The sequence below is a fragment of the Suncus etruscus genome, chromosome 5 (assembly GCF_024139225.1).
Source record: "Suncus etruscus isolate mSunEtr1 chromosome 5, mSunEtr1.pri.cur, whole genome shotgun sequence".
In the NCBI taxonomy this organism is placed as follows: domain Eukaryota; kingdom Metazoa; phylum Chordata; class Mammalia; order Eulipotyphla; family Soricidae; genus Suncus; species Suncus etruscus.
The window spans coordinates 80,975,645-80,997,097 of record NC_064852.1 but is presented as its reverse complement, the minus strand read 5'-3'; the positions used below and the strand labels follow the sequence as shown (position 1 = coordinate 80,997,097).

Below are 21,453 nucleotides of genomic sequence, written 5' to 3'. Positions count from 1 at the left end.
GAAGACTGAGATCCCCCCATGCCAAACTGGTCTTCAGGGCCATGTCTGGCAACTGGGCTCTGAGGGGAGAAGGGAGGAGGGAAACTCCTCCCGTATTCATACTGGACCCCCTGCAGCGGTGTCTTTTTTTTTTTTTTACTAATACTCATTTTCATAACCATGCGGGCACAAATATACTTTTTAAGCATTATCTAAAAATGTTCTTTATTCTAGATGGTTCCTAGGAAAGAAAATGGTATACCAAAGATTTGGAGGATAACACTCAAATAGATCTTTAGTCAGTCTTTATGGACGTGACTTTCCATACTGACTCCAAGCTGAAATCACAAACAATTCATATATATATATATATATATATATATATATATATATATATATATATATATATATATATATATATGTTTTGCCTCTCCCCTACCCCTGTGTCTCTTCTATCCCCTCATCTCCCAATCTTGATCCATTATCTTCCTCTAATTTAACCCTCTTTACCCTCAGTTCCTAACCAAGATTGGACAAAGAATTACAACCAGCATGCCTGCTGACTCATGCTTGATGGCCCCTCTCACCCCACCAAATTGTGGACTGTTGCAAGATACAGGAATCAGCCTCAGCAAAACTCCCAGCTCAAAGACACTATATGGTCTTGTAATGCAGCAATGCATCTTTCAAACTCAATTCCAAGGCCTGTGAATCGAAAAGTACCTTGGCTTTTACTCCCCACAAGAATATATCAAAAGACTTAATTGGGAGTCTTATATTGCCTATGGAAGCTCAATACATTTTAAGATGTGTGTTTCTAAATATACAGGTAGCTTCTTCCACCACTTGTTTTATTCGAATACCTCTTCTTTTTAACTCAGTTTTATTTATTTGTTCTATTTTAATATATACATTTTTCCCTCTATCCTTACCATTTTTGGTGCTGCTTGGTACAAAAAGCCTTGACTCGGATAAAAGCTCAGAACAAAACCAGAGGACAGAGACTGTGTGTGCAGCCTGTCATCCTTACCAGAACAGCACCAGAAACACAGTATGACACCATACGTTTTTGTATGGGCACAATAAAAAAAGGGGAAACCATAGACACAGAAACAAGATCTTATCTTCCAGGGATAAGAACTCAATTATTATAGCAGAAGGGTGCCTCCCATCCTAAACATGTGTCATGTGGATAAAACCAGTCCCCAGGAGATTGGACAGTGTTAGTCCAATCCCAAACCCCAGATCCCCGACGTAGAAATGATACAGCTCCAGGCAACACCACCAGGAACTAAGCTCCATTGGGAGATTTATAACACTGCTCTGTCACCAACTTGTGCCAGTTTTGATATGACAATGAGGAAAGGAAAACTTGACCTAAGACAGGCTGTTCTATCACAGCACCAAACACTAAATGGAAATCAGAAGAGATATCGTTCTTCGAACTGTGAAAAATAAGAGCACCAGCAACAGAAAACTGGCTTTGACAACCGTGACTGAACAGAACCTACCTTGGGACTAATAAGGAAAACCCTACCCTAGGCTGTAGCCCAGCACACATATAAAACAACAACAACAATAATAACAACAACAACAAGATGTCTTATTGCAGAGGTCCAACTTGGACAACAGACTGAGCAGAACCTTTGGATCCATAATATCCTAGGCTTCGGCTTAGGGACTGAACGAAAACAGGGAGCAAGTTTTACAGAAGACTGATCACAACAACAACGATGGATAGGAACCTCTAGAACCTAGAGACTCTATCCTAGACCCTGACCCGCGCAAATACCAAGATCGCTAGCTACAGTGGCTTGATTTTCTCACACACAACCGAGAGGAAACTTTCCTGGCATCACAAAAAAGCCTTTGGGATGGGATAATGAGTATATATGGAGCCAGGAGTTGATCCCATGATGGTATGCTTCAAGGATGGAGAAACCCTGAATCTCTTAGGCCACGGGAATTCCCTTTCTTCCCCCAATGCTTACTGTGCCTATGCAAAAAAAAAAAAAAAAAAAAGGAGGAAAGAAAGAAAAGAAAAGAAAGTGGGGGAACGCCAAACCCTACCACTCCAGCACCCATACTTTTTCTTGTTTTGTTTTGATTTTTTAGCTTTTGACTTTATTTTCCTTCTCTTTCTTCTTCCACTTTTCTCTTTCTTTTTCACTCGTGTGGTTATTATTTAGAGATTTATTTTTATTTTTATTTGCTGGGTCCATTTATTTTTATTTTTTCTTCCATTTTTCATTTCTCTCTTTTTCTCTCTCTTCTTTCTTTTTTTTGGTAGTTGTCACCAAATTTTTTTCTCCCTTTTTTCTTATCCTTTTTATCTCCAATGATGGTGAAATAGATGCTCAATCTACAACAAGCTGTAAAGTGGAGACCTGTTGCACTAGCATACTGGGGGGTAGGGGAGGGAGATATGGGATGCATACTGGGAACAGGGGCGGAGGGAGGACAGCACTGGTGGTGGGAATGCCCCTCATTCATTGTCACTATGTACCATAAATGATGCAGTGAAAGATTTGTAATGCACTTTGGTCACAATAAAAATTAAAAAAAGAAAAGAAATCGTTCCTGACTTGGGGGACCATATGGGACTCTGGGGATCCAACTGAGGTCATCCTAGGCTAGCACTTACACGGCAGACGCCTTACCTCTAGTGCCACAGCTCCAGCCCCTAAATATTATTCTTATTTATGGGTGAGCATGTTCTATATTCGCCAAAGAAAGCAAGTTTTACATTTATTGTTGTTTTTGTTTTTGGGACACACCTGGTAATGCTCAGGGGTCACTCCTGGACATGCATTCAGAAATTGCTCCTGGTTCGTGGGACCATATGGGAAGCCACGGGTTGGAATCACGTGCTAAGCAAACACTCTATCACTGAGCTACTTCTCCAGCCCCAAGTTTTAAAGTTTATATATGCTAAAAAAAGTGTTGCTTTGTTTAAGGGAGTTTACAGATTATTCCTACAAAACAGAATCAGTTGGTTCAGATTGGTTGTAATAACCTTTCCTCTTTTTTTAAAAAAATAAAATTTAATTCTTTTTTTTAGTTGAAATTCTTTTTTTTATTTAAACAACTTTATTACATACATGATTGTGTTTGGGTTTCAGTCATGTACAGAACACCACCCATCACCAGTGCAACATTCCCATCACCAATGTCCCAAATCTCCCTCCTCCCCACCCAACCCCCGCCTGTAGTCTAGACAGGCTTTCTATTTTCCTCATACATTCTCATTATTAGGATATTTCAAAACGTAGTTATTTCTCTAACTAAACTCATCCCTGTTTGTGGTGAGCTTCATACGGTGAGCTGTAACTTCCAGATCTTTTCTCTTTTGTGTCTGAAAGTTATTATTACAAGAATGTCTTTCATTTTTCTTAAAACCCATAGATGAGTGAGACCATTCTGCGTCTTTCTCTCTCTCTCTGACTTACTTCACTCAGCATAATAGATTCCATGTACATCCATGTATAGGAAAATTTCATGACTTCATCTCTCCTGACAGCTGCATAATATTCTATTGTGTATATGTACCACAGTTTCTTTAGCCATTCATCTGGTGAAGGGTATCTTGGCTGTTTCCAGAGTCTTGCTATGGTAAACAGTGCTGCAGTGAATAACCTTTCCTCTTGATGAATCTAACATTGTGGATTTAGACCACACCTTAAGCAATGCTGCTTTAGATAGTGGAGAAGGATAGAGAGAAGGGCATTTGCTATCCAAGATGCTAATCCACTTTTTTATTTTAGTTTTTTTTTATTGTGAACATTGTGAATTACAAGTCTTTAGCAGTTATATTTAAGGTACATAGTGACAGTGAATTAGAGTCATTCTCACCACCAGTGTTGTCCTCCCTCCATGCTGTTCACAGCATGCATCCCATACCTCCCTCCTTTGCATCCAGCACTTCTCGTGTAGCCAGTCCCTTTTGTATATAACTTGTTGTACATTGGGTATCTTGATTCTGTTGTTGATGACTTTGGGTTTGGTGTTTGGGTCAGATCATTTTTTATTTCTACTCAATATTCATGTGACTGTTTGCTCCTGATATCAACCACATTTTTCCCCCTCAATCTATGAGGCAAAACAAGATGATTCAAGTCCTGCAGTTCTGTTGGGGAAAAGGGGAAACAACAAACAATTAAACAATAAACAACCAGGCAATGATAAGAACATGACAACAAAAATAAACAACAGCTAAAATAACTACAAGGAGAGAAAAGGCAAAAAGGGGGAGGGGGAAGAAAGAAGGGTTGTTGTGGCAAGGTTTTGTTTGTTTGTTTGTTTGTTTACATAAGCACAATCTCCTCATACCATGTGATGCCCCAAGCCTACAATAGTGATACTTGATCACAGAGCAAGAGTAAACCCTGAGCACTTCTGGTATGGCCCCCAAACACAACACACACACACACACACACACACACACACACATACACACTTAAATAAAGGAAAAAAGAATGCTGTTTTAAGGGGGTGAAGGGCTGCATCAATAACAGCAGGTAGGAAATATGCGTTGCATAAGGCCAACATGGGTTTGATTCTTGACATTCTATATAGTTCCCCAAAACCATCAGGAATGAACCTTGAGTGGTGTCAGGTGTGACCCCAAAACAAAGAAGCAAACTGAAGGTGTTGCTTTAGGGAATAGTTCATAAAACAAAAAACCTTCCAGTCTTAGATAACAAATGATGGTATATACTTGGCCTTGAATTATAGAATAAGAATGCTAAAAAAGGAGTAAGAGAAATAAGGAGTCAGGCCACCAATAACATAAGACATTGTTCAAGGGACTTGGCCTTTTAGTGATGTAAAGGTAAGGCAATTATGAACATCAAAACTATAAGAATCCAGCTGCATGCCAGACAAATAACTTACTCACTGTACTACTTCTGGTCTCATGGCCATATTTTTTTTAGCTAAATACTGATAATTCAATCATGTTAAGTTTGTGAACATTCATCAAGCTGTCCATCTACAATGAATGAACTTTAGTATATTCTACTACAATAGTCTTACTAACTAAAAGAATCCTGTAACACAAAACTTTCACTAGGTGATACTCCTGTGGATTAAAGATAGATGATACAACAAGATAGATGATATCATCAAGATACTTGGGGATACTTTATGGTGATGAGATTAGAAAGGAGGCATTTGGAGAAACTAAGAGAATGGTGAGAAGGAAAGAAGAAATCTGAGCTTGCAATAACACAGAGGTCTAGGAGCACAACTCAAACTCTGAGTTTACCACCTGTATCCTTCAAGTTTTGGAAGATTTCATTAAGAACAACAACAAGAAATCCCTATAAGAACCAACACTAATCTATGCAGTGACTCAAACTCTGATTACCAAGTTACAGGGGTAACAAAAGAGTTTGCTGAGAAAATGTGGGTGGAAGGAGAGTACCCTGTGGATAGATACAGACACTGATGGTGTGTTTAGAGTTGGAACATTTAATGCCCAAGACTGCTCTCAACAACTTGAAAATCAGAATGCATAAAACACAAATACTATACCAATAACAGCAATGCCCTTTAGTTTTAATATTTAGGTATAGACAGAATTAGTTTTCTCACTTTCACCCTTTTTTTTTGTTGGAGAAAGATAAAATCTTTGAAGTTCTTAAGTGTCTTAGAAATATATCTTAAAATGTATGTATGGTATAGTGCATTATACAGATACATTCAACTTTAATTTCAGATTTGAATAAATTTTACTTTGCTATTATTTTCTGAAAGGAATGCTGGAATTTTAGAGAAAAGTTTAGTTAATAGGAGAATAAGGAAAAGGAAAAATGAAGAAGAGAAAAAGAAAAGCTACTTAGGAAGCACTTCCTATGTATTACATACAGTCACAAAACAAGGATGAAACCTATTTTATAAATCTCATTTTTGAATCACAAATATTACTGAAATTTAATAATATACATAAAAATAGAGCAATAAGTAAATGTCACCAACTGCTCTCTCAAAAATCTCTATCAATTATCCTATGAAATTGAGATGGTATGGGAGGGGTCCTCTAAGGGGTCCTCTAACTCAGGAGGCCAGGGGGGAACACAGTGTTTATCCTGAATGAGTCCTGAAGTTCAAAGCAAGAGGTTGAGGATCTGATGTTACTGTCGAAATGGGGCTACCTGGGTCACTGTCTCAGTTCTGAGGGCTTCAGTACTATACCAGCAGTCCTAGGGTCTCCAGGCCTTTTTCATAAGAGGATGTTCTATGTTATTGTAATCTAAAAGGAAATGCTAGACCTGTACCCCAAAAGCTGCACTATCTGCTAAATTGCCAGTTTAACAACAACAACAACAACATACACAAAAAAATCACCACAGAAAGTGTTTTGTTCCACTTTACAGCATACTGTATGTGACTTCAAATATAATTAGGATGGCAAATTTTGCCTGAACAAGCCTGAAATGTATTGAGCAATTTCCTAGCAGTACTCAAACTGTTTCTAGGTGTGTACATACCAGAGCTAAGTTCAGTAAGGTACTACTAAAGCACACACACACATGCAGAAAAATACACACAACGCACACACACACACACACACACACAAAGAAAACTTAAGAGGGATGAGATAATACATTTTTTAAAAGTTAGAATAACTTGAACTATGATAGAACTGGATAGAAGTCTGAATTAACTCATTCACTATATTCATACCATTGGTAAAAGTTATTCATCTTCATTGAGGTTAAGTTTTATGACTTTAAAATGGATATTATTAAACCCCAAAATCATGTGAATAATTTCAGGGAAGAAAGTCTAGTTTAATAAGTGAATTTAATCTTGTAAAATCACATATATATTTTTTAGAATGGATGAAATACAAACAGCCACATATTCAGAATAAAGTAGGAAACAAAATCATAATAGAGTTTGTATTCTTGATATTATGGTAAGTACTATTCTATAACTGAAATATCACCCAACAATGTTTTCATTTTATTTTTGTCTTTGTTGAAGAACTGGTTACACTCTGGTGCTGAAGTTCTACATCTGACTCTGTATTCAGGATTGCTTCTAGTTGTGCTCAGGGAACAATGAAGTGCTTGCTTGGTATTGAACCTAGGCCTCCTCCATCTAAGAACATGTTCAGCATTTAGATCTCTCTCTCTCTCTCTCTCTCTCTCTCGCTCTCTCTCTCCCTCCCTCTTCTTCTTCCTCTCCTTCTCCCTCCCTCCCTCTTCCTCTCTCCCCATCCCTCCCTCCCTCTCTCTCTTTCTTCAACAATTCATTTTAAATACTCTGTAAGAATGTGTGTTGGAACAATTCCCACTTGCTTGTTTTTTTTTTTTTAAGAATACAAAGAAACTTATTTCTAAGATTTTTTTTTAGGTTTTTGGGTCACATACAGCAGTGTTCAGGGGTTACTGCTGTCAGGCTCGGGGACCATATAGGATACTGGGATTTGAACCACCATCCTTTTGCATGCAAGGCAAACACCCTACCTCCATGCTATCTCTCTGGCCCCTAAGAATTCTTTCATTCAAGAATGCATGCATGGTAGGTAAATAGGATCACATTTTGCAATATTAATTAACGTTTCTTCCCCCCTAGACAGCCTCCATATTATATCTATTTTTCTTATTTCACCAAAATAGATCACTTTACAGATTAGGGTGTACACAGGAAAGCAAGAATAGAGTAAAATTTTCAACTTCAAGTTCTAATCATAAAGACAAATAATCTTAAAACATGAAAGATAATGACCTGAAACAAGTGGCTTTGGAAATAACTTGTTTGAGAATGACAAACAAGCCTTTTTGAATACAGAAGAAAAAGATTAGAGTAAAATTAACAGAATTTTAGATTCAAGTAAAATTTTCAGAAAGACAGTAGTGATGTAAAAGATTCATTTTCTAATGGTAGATTCATTTTCTAATTGGTAGAAGAAGAGACTGAGAAGATAGTGATGGATGGGCATGCACCTGGGCATTAAGAAAGAGAAAAGATTAAGGCAACCTTAGAAGAATGGATAAATTAGACAACAAAGAAAGTGCTTGCCTTCTATGTGACTGACCCAAGCTTGATCCCTGGTACCCCATATGATCTATTGAGCACCATAAAAGTAATCCCTTAGGGCAGAGCCAACAGTAAGCCCTGAGAATTGTCATACGTGGCCCCCATAACCCCTCATAAGGAAAAAGGCTTAACAATAAATATGGACTTTCTGGTGCTCTCTCCACATTCTCTCTTCTCAAATTGCCTTAGTTTGTGTGGAATACAAGCAATAGTAAATAAGATACTTATGGGAGTAGTTCTGAAAGTAGACACTAGATAAGGTCTGAGAAGATAGCCAAATGATTATATAGACTCCAGAGGGAAGTAGAGAGGCTGAAGTAATTTTGAAAGATAGGAGTAAACAAGACAGGGTGATGAGTTGCAACTTGAACCATTCAAGCTAAAAACACACAGATATCTAACAGATGTATTTGGAAAATGGTTGAAGTACCAAGGCTGAGTAAATGACTTGCACCTCATTTAAAACAGAATACTTTTGGGGCCAGAGTGATAGCACAGTGGTCTCCAGCATCCCATATGGTCCTCCTAGTCTGCCAGGAGCAATTTCTGAGCACAGATCCAGGAGTAACTCCTGAGTTTCACCTGGTTTTCCCCCACCAAAACCAACAAAACATGAACATAAACAAAAACCAACAGAATAGGTCTTTGGACCACAATCTCCAAGTCAATTACAATTCCCAGATTAGCCCTCAAAGAAAGAAAGAGAAGTGAGAAAATTCCAGAATTAGCTGAATGCTGCTGCAAAAGAGGTTTAAGAGAGATGTCATAGACTGAGATTTCCTTGAACTGGTAGCAGAATTGTATTGACTCTAAAATACATAGGTGTTGAAAAATAGAATTTAATTAAAAAATAAATTTAGAAAAAGTCCCCATTGGTGTTTGTGATTAGAATTTGTAGTTATATTTATATTTATTGAAACACCATGAGATACACAGTTAGATTCTGTTGTTAATTGAGTTTCAGTTGTGTAATATTCCAACCACCATCTCTTCATTTCCCACCACCAATGTCCCCAGTTTCTCTTTGCCTGCCCACCCCATCCAGTGTGCTCTATGGCAGACACTGTTCTCTCTTTTTCTCTCTCTCTCTCTTTTGCCCTTTTACACACTGTGGTTCTTAATTCTGTTACAAAAAAATCAAAATATCATTTTACCTACTTTCAATACTCAGTTCCCATTTAGAGTGATCATTTCCAACTGTCATTGTCATAGTTGTTGCTTTACTGTTCTGACTGCACTCCCTTATATTTTGGGGGCAAGCTTCCTATCTTGGACCAGTCATCCAAGCCCTCGTTTCTTGTTTTTGGGTCTTATTTCCATATTATGTTTACCATTTTATATCCTGAAAAAAATAAAAGCCTTCTGTTTCTGTCCTCCTACTGACTCATTTCAATTAGCATGATACTCTCCATATCTAGTCATGACTTAATTTTTCCTAACAGCTGCTAGTTAACCCAATGTGTACATGTATCATAGTTTCTTTATCCACTCATCTGTTCTCAGGCTTTTGGGTTGTTTCCAGATCCTGGCTATTATGAACAGTGCTGCATTGAACATAGGAGTGCAGAAACCTTTTTTGCATTGTGTTTTTTGGGCCCCTATCATGTATTACCAGAAGCAATATTGTCTATTTATATTTTGTAGGTCTCCTGTATTATGACTCCACATCTCTTTTATTATAACTCCACAGCCAACACCAATCATCTTGTGCACTAATACAATAAAAATAGACTAAAGGCATTTTAAATTATGAAACATAATTTTTTTTTTTTTTTTTTTTGGTTTTTGGGCCACACCCGGCAGTGCTCAGGGGTGACTCCTGGCTGTCTGCTCAGAAATAGCTCCTGGCAGGCACGGGGGACCATATGGCACATCGGGATTCGAACCAACCACCTTTGGTCCTGGATCGACTGCTTGCAAGGCAAACGCCGCTGTGCTATCTCTCCGGGCCCGAAACATAATTTTTAAACAAAGAACATTTCAAGAAAATTAGAAATGGGAAGAAGAAAGGAAAGTTGCTATTACTATGGCAGCAGAAACAATCATCTCAAAGCACATGACCAGAGTAACAGTACAGTGAGTACAGTGCTTGCCTTGTACACAGCTGACTGCTGTAATATCTCTAGCACCACAAATGGTTTCCCAAGCCCAGCTAGGAGTAGAATGAGCCCTGAGTGTATAATAAAAAGTAAAATTTGAGCAGCACTGAGTGTGCTCTCATTCTCCGCTTCCCCCCCCCCCCCAAAAAAAAAGAGTGTGACTAGATAAGTTTTCACAGTCAAGTGCGTAAGACAACAACCAAGTAACTATGAAACACTTGATTGTTGCCGCAGCAATGAATGGTTTTTAACTTTACCTCTTCAATTTCTTCTTTTCTAGGTGGAATTGACTCCACTCATTTATTCAATCATTCAACAAGTATTTATTGAGTGTCTATCATGTGCCAGATCAGACATTTCATTACGCAAAATTTGTAGAGAAAATTGATGTTTGAATAGTTTCAGTCACTGCACTATTTTATTTAGTCAATCAGCACCTTTATGGTTTACTTAAGCTGGAAAGCATTTAAATGTTTTCAGTAGTGTTGAAACACTACTGTGATCTTTCTGATGACTTCTAAAGTGATGCTTTCCTACTTGTGATGTAGGCTGTGGAAATATAGGAAAATTAGGTACTTAAAGTTATAAATTGGATCATAAAAACCTTCCTTCTCATAGGATTTTCTGGAATGAGTGGCAATTAAAACAGATTTCATTTGTTGTTCACGTATAGATTGTAAAGTACTAACAATTCTATTGTTTCCTAAGGCAATTCCAGGGGACCCCAGTCCTAGAGATCATTGTAAAAATGAGATTCTTGGTATTGTTCAAAGTCATCGTACAAATTTTTCCACCATCACCACCTCCGAGGATTTTTGGATGAACTTCATTTTTATTTTGTGAGTTTGCTAACAAACAGGTGACCCCTTCATCAGAGCAGCAACCAATTTATGATTGATCACAGCTGTCCCAGTGGTCTCACTGCTTGGGCATCATGATTTAAACACAGAAATGAGACTCAACAATGGTAAGAGTAAATCCTCTGTGGGTCTTTGGAAAATGTTCCACTAGAAATGAAATGTGACATGTAGAACAATACCTCAATTCCTCCACTGGATTCAGCCTTGTCTCTAGTGATATTGAAACTCTTGTATCCATGATGAGGACATACCACTAAATAGTCAAGAAAATAGACAGAAACTCTAGGATCCTCCCTATTCCAAATTCCCATTGAAAGAAATGAAACTCTAGCATTTAAACAAATGTTAATTGTCCTTTCATTTGCACTCAAAAACATTTTGTGATAGTTATGAATTTGACCACTCCATTTTTCAGTAGAGAAATAGGAAATATGGAAAACTGCCTATCACTGAAAAAGAAGCTGTTTTTGTCCTTCCTTAGAACATCTCAGAGGAGAATCCCTTACTGAGGCTGACTCTGCCTGATCTGTGGCTGGGAAAAATTCCATCACCAACTTTGTTACAGAAAATATTTTGCAGCCTTATATGACACTTTTTCTCCACTTCTCCTCTTGAGGTATAATCCTTCTAACCTCTTCTTTCTTTAGATTAAGGATGTGCCTTATTTTACCTTCCCTACTTGATATTGTATATTTTTTCTACAAGAAAGAAACAAACAAAAAAGAGAAGACAAGAAAAAAGGAAAACTTCTTAACTGAGAACATAATCAGAAAGTATAAAAAACAAACAAACAAAATCAAATCAACAACCAAATAGCCTTCTGTTATTCCCTTTATCTCATTATAACACTACAAATCAAATGAATTTATCAAGGGTATTTTTTTCCCTGCCACACCTATTAGTTATCCTGACTTCTCCTGATTCACTTCTCTAGGGTGGCTCCTGACCATGCTGAGGGTCAGGCATGAGGCCTTTCACATGCAAAGCATGTACACTCCCTCTTTAACTTATCTCCCTTAGAGATAGAGATTCTTTGACATTATTCCATGTTTTCCAACACAGTCGATTCTTACTAAATAAATATTTTTTTATTTTGGTTTTTGGGCCACACCCTACTGAGCTCATGGGTTACTTCTGCTCTGTGATCAGCAATCACTCCTGACAAGCTCAGGGAAACATATAGGATGTCAGGGATTAAACCCAGATTGGTTACATGCAAGCCAACTGCCCTACCCATTGTGCTAGTACTCTGGTCCCTCGTTTTATTATTTAATTGACTGTGACACTTTAGAACTTAGACTAGATATGATCTCCTATAACCTATTTTGTTTATAAAATAGCCCCACCTAAGTCCAACAAAATTCATATTTCCTCACTTCCATAAGTACTGTTCTGATTCTCTATCATTCACTTTTCCTTCTCTTTATTTAAGGTAGGTACAAATCTGGTTGTTCTATGAATATGATGCCTCATTAGAAAATGAAGTACAATATTTATATGTATTCATACAAAGCAAATGAATAGGTTATATTACTGATTACCACAGTCCAGGTTTCTTCCCTGGAATACAACCCAAACCTATCATTTTTGGAAACGATAATAATTAGAGACAACCATTTTGGCAGCAAGCATTAAGGATAGCAGAGTCTATGTAAAAATGCCTTTAACTAATATCCTGTATCCTTATACTAATGAGTAAAAATGACTAAACTCACAGCTTATTTCTATTTTTTATATGCTTTGTGAGTCCTTCTTCAGATCCGTTGCCCCCTCATAGTGTCCAAAAGGCAGACTGTTGAGCCATAGTGCTCTAGGCAACCAGCACACCAGGTCACTTGATAATGGTTGACCTGGCAGTGGTCCAAGTCAGAGAAAACTTCATAGATATTCTACATGTCTTCACTGTGGCGATGATTTGCGGTGTGGTGGAGCATTCCTGTATCATCGATAAGGGGAGGGGTTAGTGAGAGGAAGACAGAGAGGCAGACACACAGAGAGACAGACAGAGAAGAAAATGTCAAAAAAGAAAAAATGAAGACAATTATTCTGTAGGAATAAAAACACAGGACTTGGTGTATTCAGAAGGAGGAATTTATTTTTTCTACTTTTAAATTAAAAACAAAATACACACAACAACAACACATGACTTGTGTCCTTAAGGAGAGAAGCACAGGAACAAGGCGGCTTTTGTACTCTATTAAGGTTGAGATTAAAGTCCCTACTGATAAACTGAACATTCTTTAAAAGTGACCAGAAGCAAACAGTGTCTGTTTGCTGCTACTTTATTACAAAGACACCACTGAGAATAGCTAAGAATATACTATTTGATCTTTAACAGGTTGACCAAATGATTGCAGTTGGCTCCAGTACATGAGATGCTTTCTGCAAATTATTGTTTCTGGATCTAAACCTTTATAATATCTCAGAATGAATTATGTATGTATTTCATGTTTTCTTTTCTGCTATCAGCCTTGATGTTCTCATTTCAAGTTTCACCCTAGCCTCCTAATAATGCAATATTGAGGCCATTCAGACACTAATTATGCCTTCGTGGCTTTTTTGAAATGACTAAATCAGCATCAGTTCTATAATTATCATTAGCAAGTTTGTATCAGTAGCTCACATCACTTGAGAAGCTCAACTTAAATGATTTGTGAATGTACTCATCTAATACATTGAACACTCTCTATAGATATACGCAGGTGCTTTTATATTGCTTTATGTAAAACAGAAAGTCTGTCCATGTATATTCTATGAAATACATTTTCAATGCAATATAAAAACATTATATCTGTACCTTGCAATATTAAGCCACATAGAAAAACCGGTGCTTCGAAAGCTCAGTTGGGGTGAACAGTGTAAGGAAATAGAAAGCTATTACTCATACTTAAAGCTAGGTCTGATGTCTTCCTTATTTTCAGAAAGTTCAAATAGGAATCTGGCAAAGATGATTGACAGGAAGAAGAATCCAAATGCAATTCTTTCTGTATTTTCATTTTTCCTGTTCCTGAATTATTGATATTGCCAGTAGTCATTTGCCATGAAAACAAATCAAGGTATGTATGGTAAGCACTTCCTTGGATGCAATACTCTTATATTTAAACATTTTTGCAAAATTATTTTTATAATTTCACATACTAGCAAATAAGTGGGAAAATGAAGACACGGGAGACAGTAATTTCTTAATTCTGTGTGACTAAATTGACAGGTATCATATAAAATATTACATAGAAATATCAACTACTAAAAGAAGAAGCTATAAAGACTGCTTTCTACCTCACAGGAGGAAATGGCACTCCTTAAATAGTAAAAGCTGATAAGAATTTCTGAATTTAGTCTTCTTTAGAAATAGTGGGACACACATCAAAAGCTAAGCCATTGTATTTTCCAGTGACATTTTTTTTCACACCACCTAATACTAGATCCTTGTTTTGTACAAAAAAAAACTTGTGCCAGGCTGTAGTATTTTATGACCTACATTATTACCTCTGGGTAGTGAAATGATGGTGCCAAACTAATTATTGCTTTGTCTAATTTTAAATCCAGGTCTATAGAGATTAACAGCTTGCACATTAATTCAAAGCACCAACAGCCCACCTAACCTAATGCTGCTTAAATGAATTAAAAATCCTGTTTAGGAAACTTTAATATACTTTAAATGAAGGAAATGTGCATCTATATTTTTATTCAGTATAAAATACCAAATTCACTTTGCTTTTTGCTTGCTTAAAAATACTCCAGGGAGAAACTTCTCTTATCTTCAGGCATTAGTTCTCTTGAAAATGAAATACCTGCTAAGCTAAAAGCACAATCTGAATGGAACTAAATGTAAAGTGGTGTGGTGGGGAGAGCAAAGTGATGTAATAAGAAGAAAGAATGTGTTCACCGTGAAGAAAGAAAAATTCAATTCCAATGTATTGTCCCTCTTTATATCTCCGATATTAAATGAATGCCTTTAAACACACTGACATTTTATAATATTACAAATTGAATGTGCAGTATTGAGCGATCAATATAAATAGACCATCTATTAAAAAAAAACAAAACAAAAGGAAGCATATCAGCTAACCCTAGAAGAAGGATTGGCAGTTTAAGAATCCAAACATGATAGACCATTGCAATAACTTTCCAGCTAGTCTACCCATTTCCAGTTCTATTAGCTGTATTTTGTTAAAGCAGGGCTTGAACCACATAAATCTTTTGCTTAAAAACCTTCCAGACCTCCTTATTTCCTACCTACTGAAATACATACCTTCTCTTCAAGGACTGAATAAACAGCTCTTAAACCTAGTACTCAGATCCCTCCTTATTTCCCCATCATGACCTCTCTAAAGAAATTCTTGCACTGAGCTGGGGGCAATAGTACAGTGGGTAGGGTGCACAGTTCATGCAGGTTCAGTACTCAGCATCCCATATGGTCTCTCTAGTCCTGCCAATAGTGATCCCTGAGCACAGAGCTAAGACTAAGCCCTGAACACTGCTGAATGTACCCTAAAAAAACAACAACAACAATAACAACAACAACCATTCTTGCCCAATATACTTTACAAGCCATTTCCCACAGTTTCTTATAAGCTCCACTGTCTATTTTTTTGCATGCTCATTTTCTGTTAATTCTTTAATAAATATTTTTTCAGAATTATCACCATTTTCAATTTTGAGGGGAAACAAAAACAAAAACTCATGTTCTAATAATTACCTGCCTTTGAACAACTTATAACTTAAGTGAAGAATCAAACACTAAACAAAGATTTTTTTAATTATGCAAAGATGCAAAATATGAATTTTGACGAACAGAAGAAAACACTGAAATATCTCCTGGAGGTTGAGAAGTCTCCATGGAAGAAGAATGTGGTGAGTTTAAAGAAAATTAAACATTGTTTCTCCTCCACTGAAAAGGAGGGAAAGCAAGAAAGTAAGATGAAAATCAAAGCACATAGAGGACAAATCGTCTAGCATATGAAAAATCACAAGCAATGTATTGTATTGGGGAATAAAAATACTGAGAGTATAGAAATCAGAAAAACTGTTCTCTCTTTCTTAAAAATTTATTTTTCTGTACAGAACTCCTATATGAGTTTACACTATTCACATTAAACTGTGGTTATCTGGCTCTATCCATTTATTGTTAGATCCTTTGAATTTTTTGCATAATAATTTTTATTCACTTGAATGTTCAGTGCAGTATTGAGTATTATGTACAATCAGGAAGAGGTTGTAGCAAATATATAAATACTGCCATTATTTAAAGAGTAAATGAGAAATCATCATCCTCAGGTTAGTAGATGAAAGCATTTTTGCTTTACAAAGAAAACTTTTCAAGTAGACCAATCTCAGTGTTTTCCAGTTGTTTCTCAACTGTAAGGCTAGATCACAGAAGAGATTTATGGACTACTCTAATACCATTTTACAGTACCTGTATTCAAGTGTAATTCTAACAAATTGAATAATTTTACTAAAATGAGGTCAAGGACTTCGCTAGTTTTCTTTGGAAGGAGTATAAGGTTGGTCATAAAGACTTCTCAATAGTCTTAGTTGAATTAAACACAAACAGGATCTTTAAAAAGAGTTGTAATTTTATGGTAAACATGTAAAACTATTTCACCAGTAATTATCGTAAAACCTGCTTTAGATTTAGCGAGCAATATGAAAAAGAAATGTCTAAGTCTCATGAACAGACTTAAAATGTTTTTTGAAACACAATATTTTGGAAGAAAATATTGTTCATATTTTATTAACATAGTTAATTATTGACTTTGAAACTAAAAGGTAGTATTTAAATTTTTTAATTTAACTGCTTAGCATTTTAGGAAAAAAAATACTGGGTTTTTCCTTTAAAGCATCTGTTACCTTCATTTTCTATGGTCTTCTTTTAGCTCCTCACCTCTTACTTTCTTTTCTTATCCTTTTCTTATTCTTTTCTTATTCAGTTCTTTTATCAGTTCTCTATGTCTGATGTGGTCATAGTCTTGATTAGTTTATTGAAAAAACTGGACATGGTTTTGGTAAAATAACACTTAATATATCTTGGGTTTTCCCACTTATTCTTCCTACAGATTTTTGTTGATGATACGTCTTAAAAATAAGAAAAGGAAATAGTAGTAGAATTCTTCCTTTATATTAGCTTGAGAGAAATACACACATACACATAACTTCTATTCCTAAAGTAAGCAGAATGGTCTCACTCATCTATGGGTTTTAAGAAAAATGAAAGACACCCTTGTAATAATAATTTTCAGACACAAAAGAGAAAAGAGCTGGAAGTTCCAGCTCACCTCAGGAAGCTCACCACAAAGAGTGATGAGTTTAGTTAGAGAAATAACTACATTTTGAACTGTCCTAATATTGAGAATGTATGAGGGAAATGTAGAGCCTGTTTAGGGTACAGGCGGGGGTTGGGTGGGGAGTAGGGAGATTTGGGACTTTGGTGATGGGAATGTTGCACTGGTGATGGGTGGTGTTCCTTTTATGACTGAAACCCAAACACAATCATGTATGTAATCAAGGTGTTTAAATAAAAAAAAAATAAAAAAAAGAAGTAAAATTAGAAATGTAAGTAATAATTTGATTTTTTGAAGGAGAAACAAGAATAAAATCTCTACTTGGAATTTTGACTATAATTATGATTTCTTTTGTTTCAACTATCAGCTTCATAAATATTCTCATTGAGCTCAAAGACTCATAATAAAAAAAATTATGCCATGGGAAAAAAAATAGTTACTTTAATTTTTCTTTTGATTTTATTAAATAGAAACATATAGAAAATGCAGCATGTGTTACAAATCTGTTGTATTTATCATCTCTACATTAGAAAAAAATAAAAGGAAAGAAACAATGTTATAAATGTGGTGGGCAAAAATTAGACCAATTAAATAAAAGGATTCCTTGAGTAGCCAATCAACTTTCTTAAAGTCAATTTCTTATTCTCAAGGTGTCAAAAGTGAAAATTTACAATTATCATATAGAATATAGTTACAGTCAGAAACATTTATGAATACATCTTATGGCTTCAGATAAAATATGGTGACTTAACCTGTTATTTAAGCTTTCTATCTCAGACTCTTATTAAAACAAACAAAGCTCATCATAAACATTGGCTTCTATTATGAAGGCTACTTCAAAAATTAAATGGAAGCTTTATTTTAATTTGAAAGTATTTGAAAAAGGTAAACTTTACTTATACCCAAGAGAAGAAAAATAAGGTAGGAATAGATGGATAATATACTACATGTCTATTAGTCATGCAAATTTATAATATAGACTACTAGTTGAGACTTTTGCCAAAATATATGTAAATTTGAACATTTTTGAAACTGTGAATACACATGTTTTTGAATGGCTTTTATTTATTTTTTTAATTCCATAGATAATTATATTCACTTATATAATGTAGGATTTAATAATGTGTTTCAAATGGATATACAAAAAATGGAAAAACTAGTACTTTATTAACTTTTATTAATACTACTTTTCCTTCTCTCCTTTAAAAAAGTGAACTTTTGTTGTTTTATTTGATTTACTGAAAATGAATTGGGTTAAGAGGATTACCAATGTACATTTTAAGTTTATAGTCATTTGATTAATATATGTATATATAATATATTAGTGAGAGAGAATTATATAGCATTTTCTTTCACACGAGAAACTGAAAATTCAGTAATAAGAATTTAGTGCTAAAGGTTGATGAATTTTGAAATGTTTTATTTATTTATTTATAAAAAATAAGAAAAAGCAGTTTGTCTGAGCACATCTGTTGTGTATCCTGAAAACTTCTAACAATCATTTTGCAATTGGGCAAAACTGCTATTAAGAGTTCTTCATTGTTTCTATTGCCTTAGTTCATCTGCATTCACTCCAATAGTGATCCATTGTTATTTTCCTACACAGGTATACCTACATTGGTCTTTTTCTTTTTTCTTTGTGGTGAAATCCAATGGGAAATTTTTCATAAATCATTTTCAAAGCTATGGTGTAAAATATACTGAAGAGGTTGCAGGGATCTCTGTTGCACCAGAAATAAAGTACTATTCATTTTTGTGGCTTAAATACACACACACACACACACACACACACACACACACTCTCTCTCTCTCTCTCTCTCTCTCTCTCTCTCTCTCTCTCTCTCTCTCTCTCTCTCTCTCTCACGCACGCACGCACACACAACACAGAAAGGCCAAATCCATTCCAAAAAGAAATGTCATTCCTTAGAAATATTTGGCAAGATTTTGAATCACCTTTCTTGTCTTTTATATTCTGTCATCTGCCTAGATTTAACTAAATCAGTGTATCTTTTCCAGTGTGTTTTCTAAAAGCACTTGATCAGCAATCATCCACTCGAAGGTGAGAAAATCAGGAGAACAAAAATATTTTCGAAGTATATGCTTGGCATATTTGAAAAACTGGGTTTCATCGTCCGAGAGCTGGAACTTAAGTCTATCAAATTCATAGCAGAGAAGCAGTGTCGAAACTATGGACACCTTTTGAGGCGGATCAGCCCTAAACAAGTATATTTTCAATTTCAACCTTCAAAGGTAACATTTCAGCTTGGAGAGCTCCTGGTAAAATATATCATTTGTCCCTTCCATTCCTAGAGCAATTGGAACTTAAAGGATTGGCTGTCTACCAGGCCAAAGCGTAAACTTGCCATTTATCTATTAAAATCATATTTAATGAAAACGAAGGGAAATTATTACCCCACTCACTCTCTTTCTCATTACAATTCCTAAAGAACTTTGCCGGAGCACATTATCTCGTCGACAACATGATCAAATGTTATTGTTTGCTTTATTATCTCAGTTGGATGGTTGGCTAGTCTAGAATGAAATAGGTTGAGGGCAATACTCAGCAGCCTAGAAGTCTGAATGAGGTTCCCATTCAAATGATCCTGGTTGTTTGGGGGTGGGGAGGGGTGATTAGTAAACCAACTGAGCTTATACTGCATAGTAAGCGTCTGGATGCAGCACATTTACATCTAACAAGAGACCCTAGGAAACGTGTGTGCGTTTCTTAAACCTTATGTTCCGAACAAAGGCTATCTCAGCAACAGACAATCAGCACTGCATTGCTCCCCGGGATGCGAGCAACACACTCAACTGCACAATTCATTCTTCCTCAGCTCCCAGGACCACAAAGCCCTCAGTCACTCTCCACTCCTGGGTCCCCAGATTGCTCCCTAAAAGGGGGCTGGGAAAGCAGAAGCCTAACGTCGAAGCGGGCGCACCAAGCAACCCGAACCCGTTCGGGGGCCCCCCCAGGCGCTGCTTTGCCTTTGCCGAACCGCCTGGGGGAGGTAGGGAGGGGAGCCTAGAGAGCGCTACAAGAACCGCACACCTAGACTCCTAGGATTATATGGATGCACTGGGAAGGGAACTGGGTAAATTCGGGATTACCTCCCCTGCCCCCCCCCCCCCGAAGTTGCTTCTTGGAAGAGAAAGTCCTTCCTTCTTTATTTTCTTGGGTTATGCTTATGCTTGGGGGCCCAGGGGAGAGTGTGGCTGGAGGCCTCGGGTTCTTTGGGCCAGATCCTGTCCAGTGTGCGGCGTCCTGGAGAGGGAGAGAAGGGTGGACTGGAACAACTGTCGAGACAGAGAGAGACAGAGATAGAGAACAGAGGGAGAAGGGATGAGGAAGAGAGAGGGAGGGAGGTAGAGACAGAGAGATAGAGAGAGAGACAGAGACAGAGAGAGACAGAGAGAACAGAGGGAGAGGGAAAGGGAGAGAGAACAGAGGGAGAAAGAGAACAGAAGGAGAAAGAGAGAGAGAGAGAGAGGGCCAGGGTCCAGCGGGGCTCGGTCGCGCGTCCTTCCTAGGCTGGGTTGGGGAGTGCCAGCAGGGCCGGCTGGTCACGCGTGGGAAAGAAAGGCTCCTCCCCGCCACCCCACCCCACCTCCCAGTACCTCCCGGGACCCCGCTCTCTCACTCTCCCTCTCTCCCTTTCCCCCATCTGGGCCGCTCGAGAGTGCGCGGGCCGGGAGAGCGCCCCGTCCCTGCGCGCGCGGCGCGTCATCATGACCCCGGGGCCCCCTCCGGGCCGCGTGCGCGCGTCGCTGAGCCTGGGCGGCCGCCGCGGCCCCGGCCGTGTAACATGACCCGAGCGAGCGAGCGGGCGGCCGGCCGGCCAGCGCGGCGCGGCCATTGAGCCCTCCCTGCCCATGAATCTCTGGCGCGTCTCTCGCCCGCTCGCCTCCCGCCTCCCTTTCTCCCCCTCCAGCTCCGCGGGCTCCGTGCGCCTCTCTCCCTCCTCTCCCGCTGCCCGTCTCTCGCCACTGCCCGCCCGCCTCTCGCCACTGCCTCCCCGTCTTCTCCCTCTCTCTCTCTCTCTCCCTCTCCGCAGCCCGGGCTCTTGCTCCCTCTCTCCCTCTCCCTCTCTCTCTCTCGCCTTTGAAAACTGATCTTTTGGCTCTTAGTGTGAAAGTGATTTGAATTTGGCTCGGCGGCGCTCTGCGCCTGCGCCCAGCCTCTGGCAT

At 37.7% G+C, this 21,453-nt stretch overlaps 1 protein-coding gene across 1 annotated transcript; it reads right to left on the bottom strand.

Moving 5' to 3' along the window:
* Positions 1-20,829: 20,829 nt before the first annotated feature.
* LOC126008612 (octapeptide-repeat protein T2-like) lies at positions 20,830-21,453 on the bottom strand. Its single transcript, XM_049772867.1, has one exon. It carries the CDS (start codon positions 21,451-21,453, stop codon positions 20,830-20,832), a length of 624 nt encoding a protein of 207 aa, XP_049628824.1.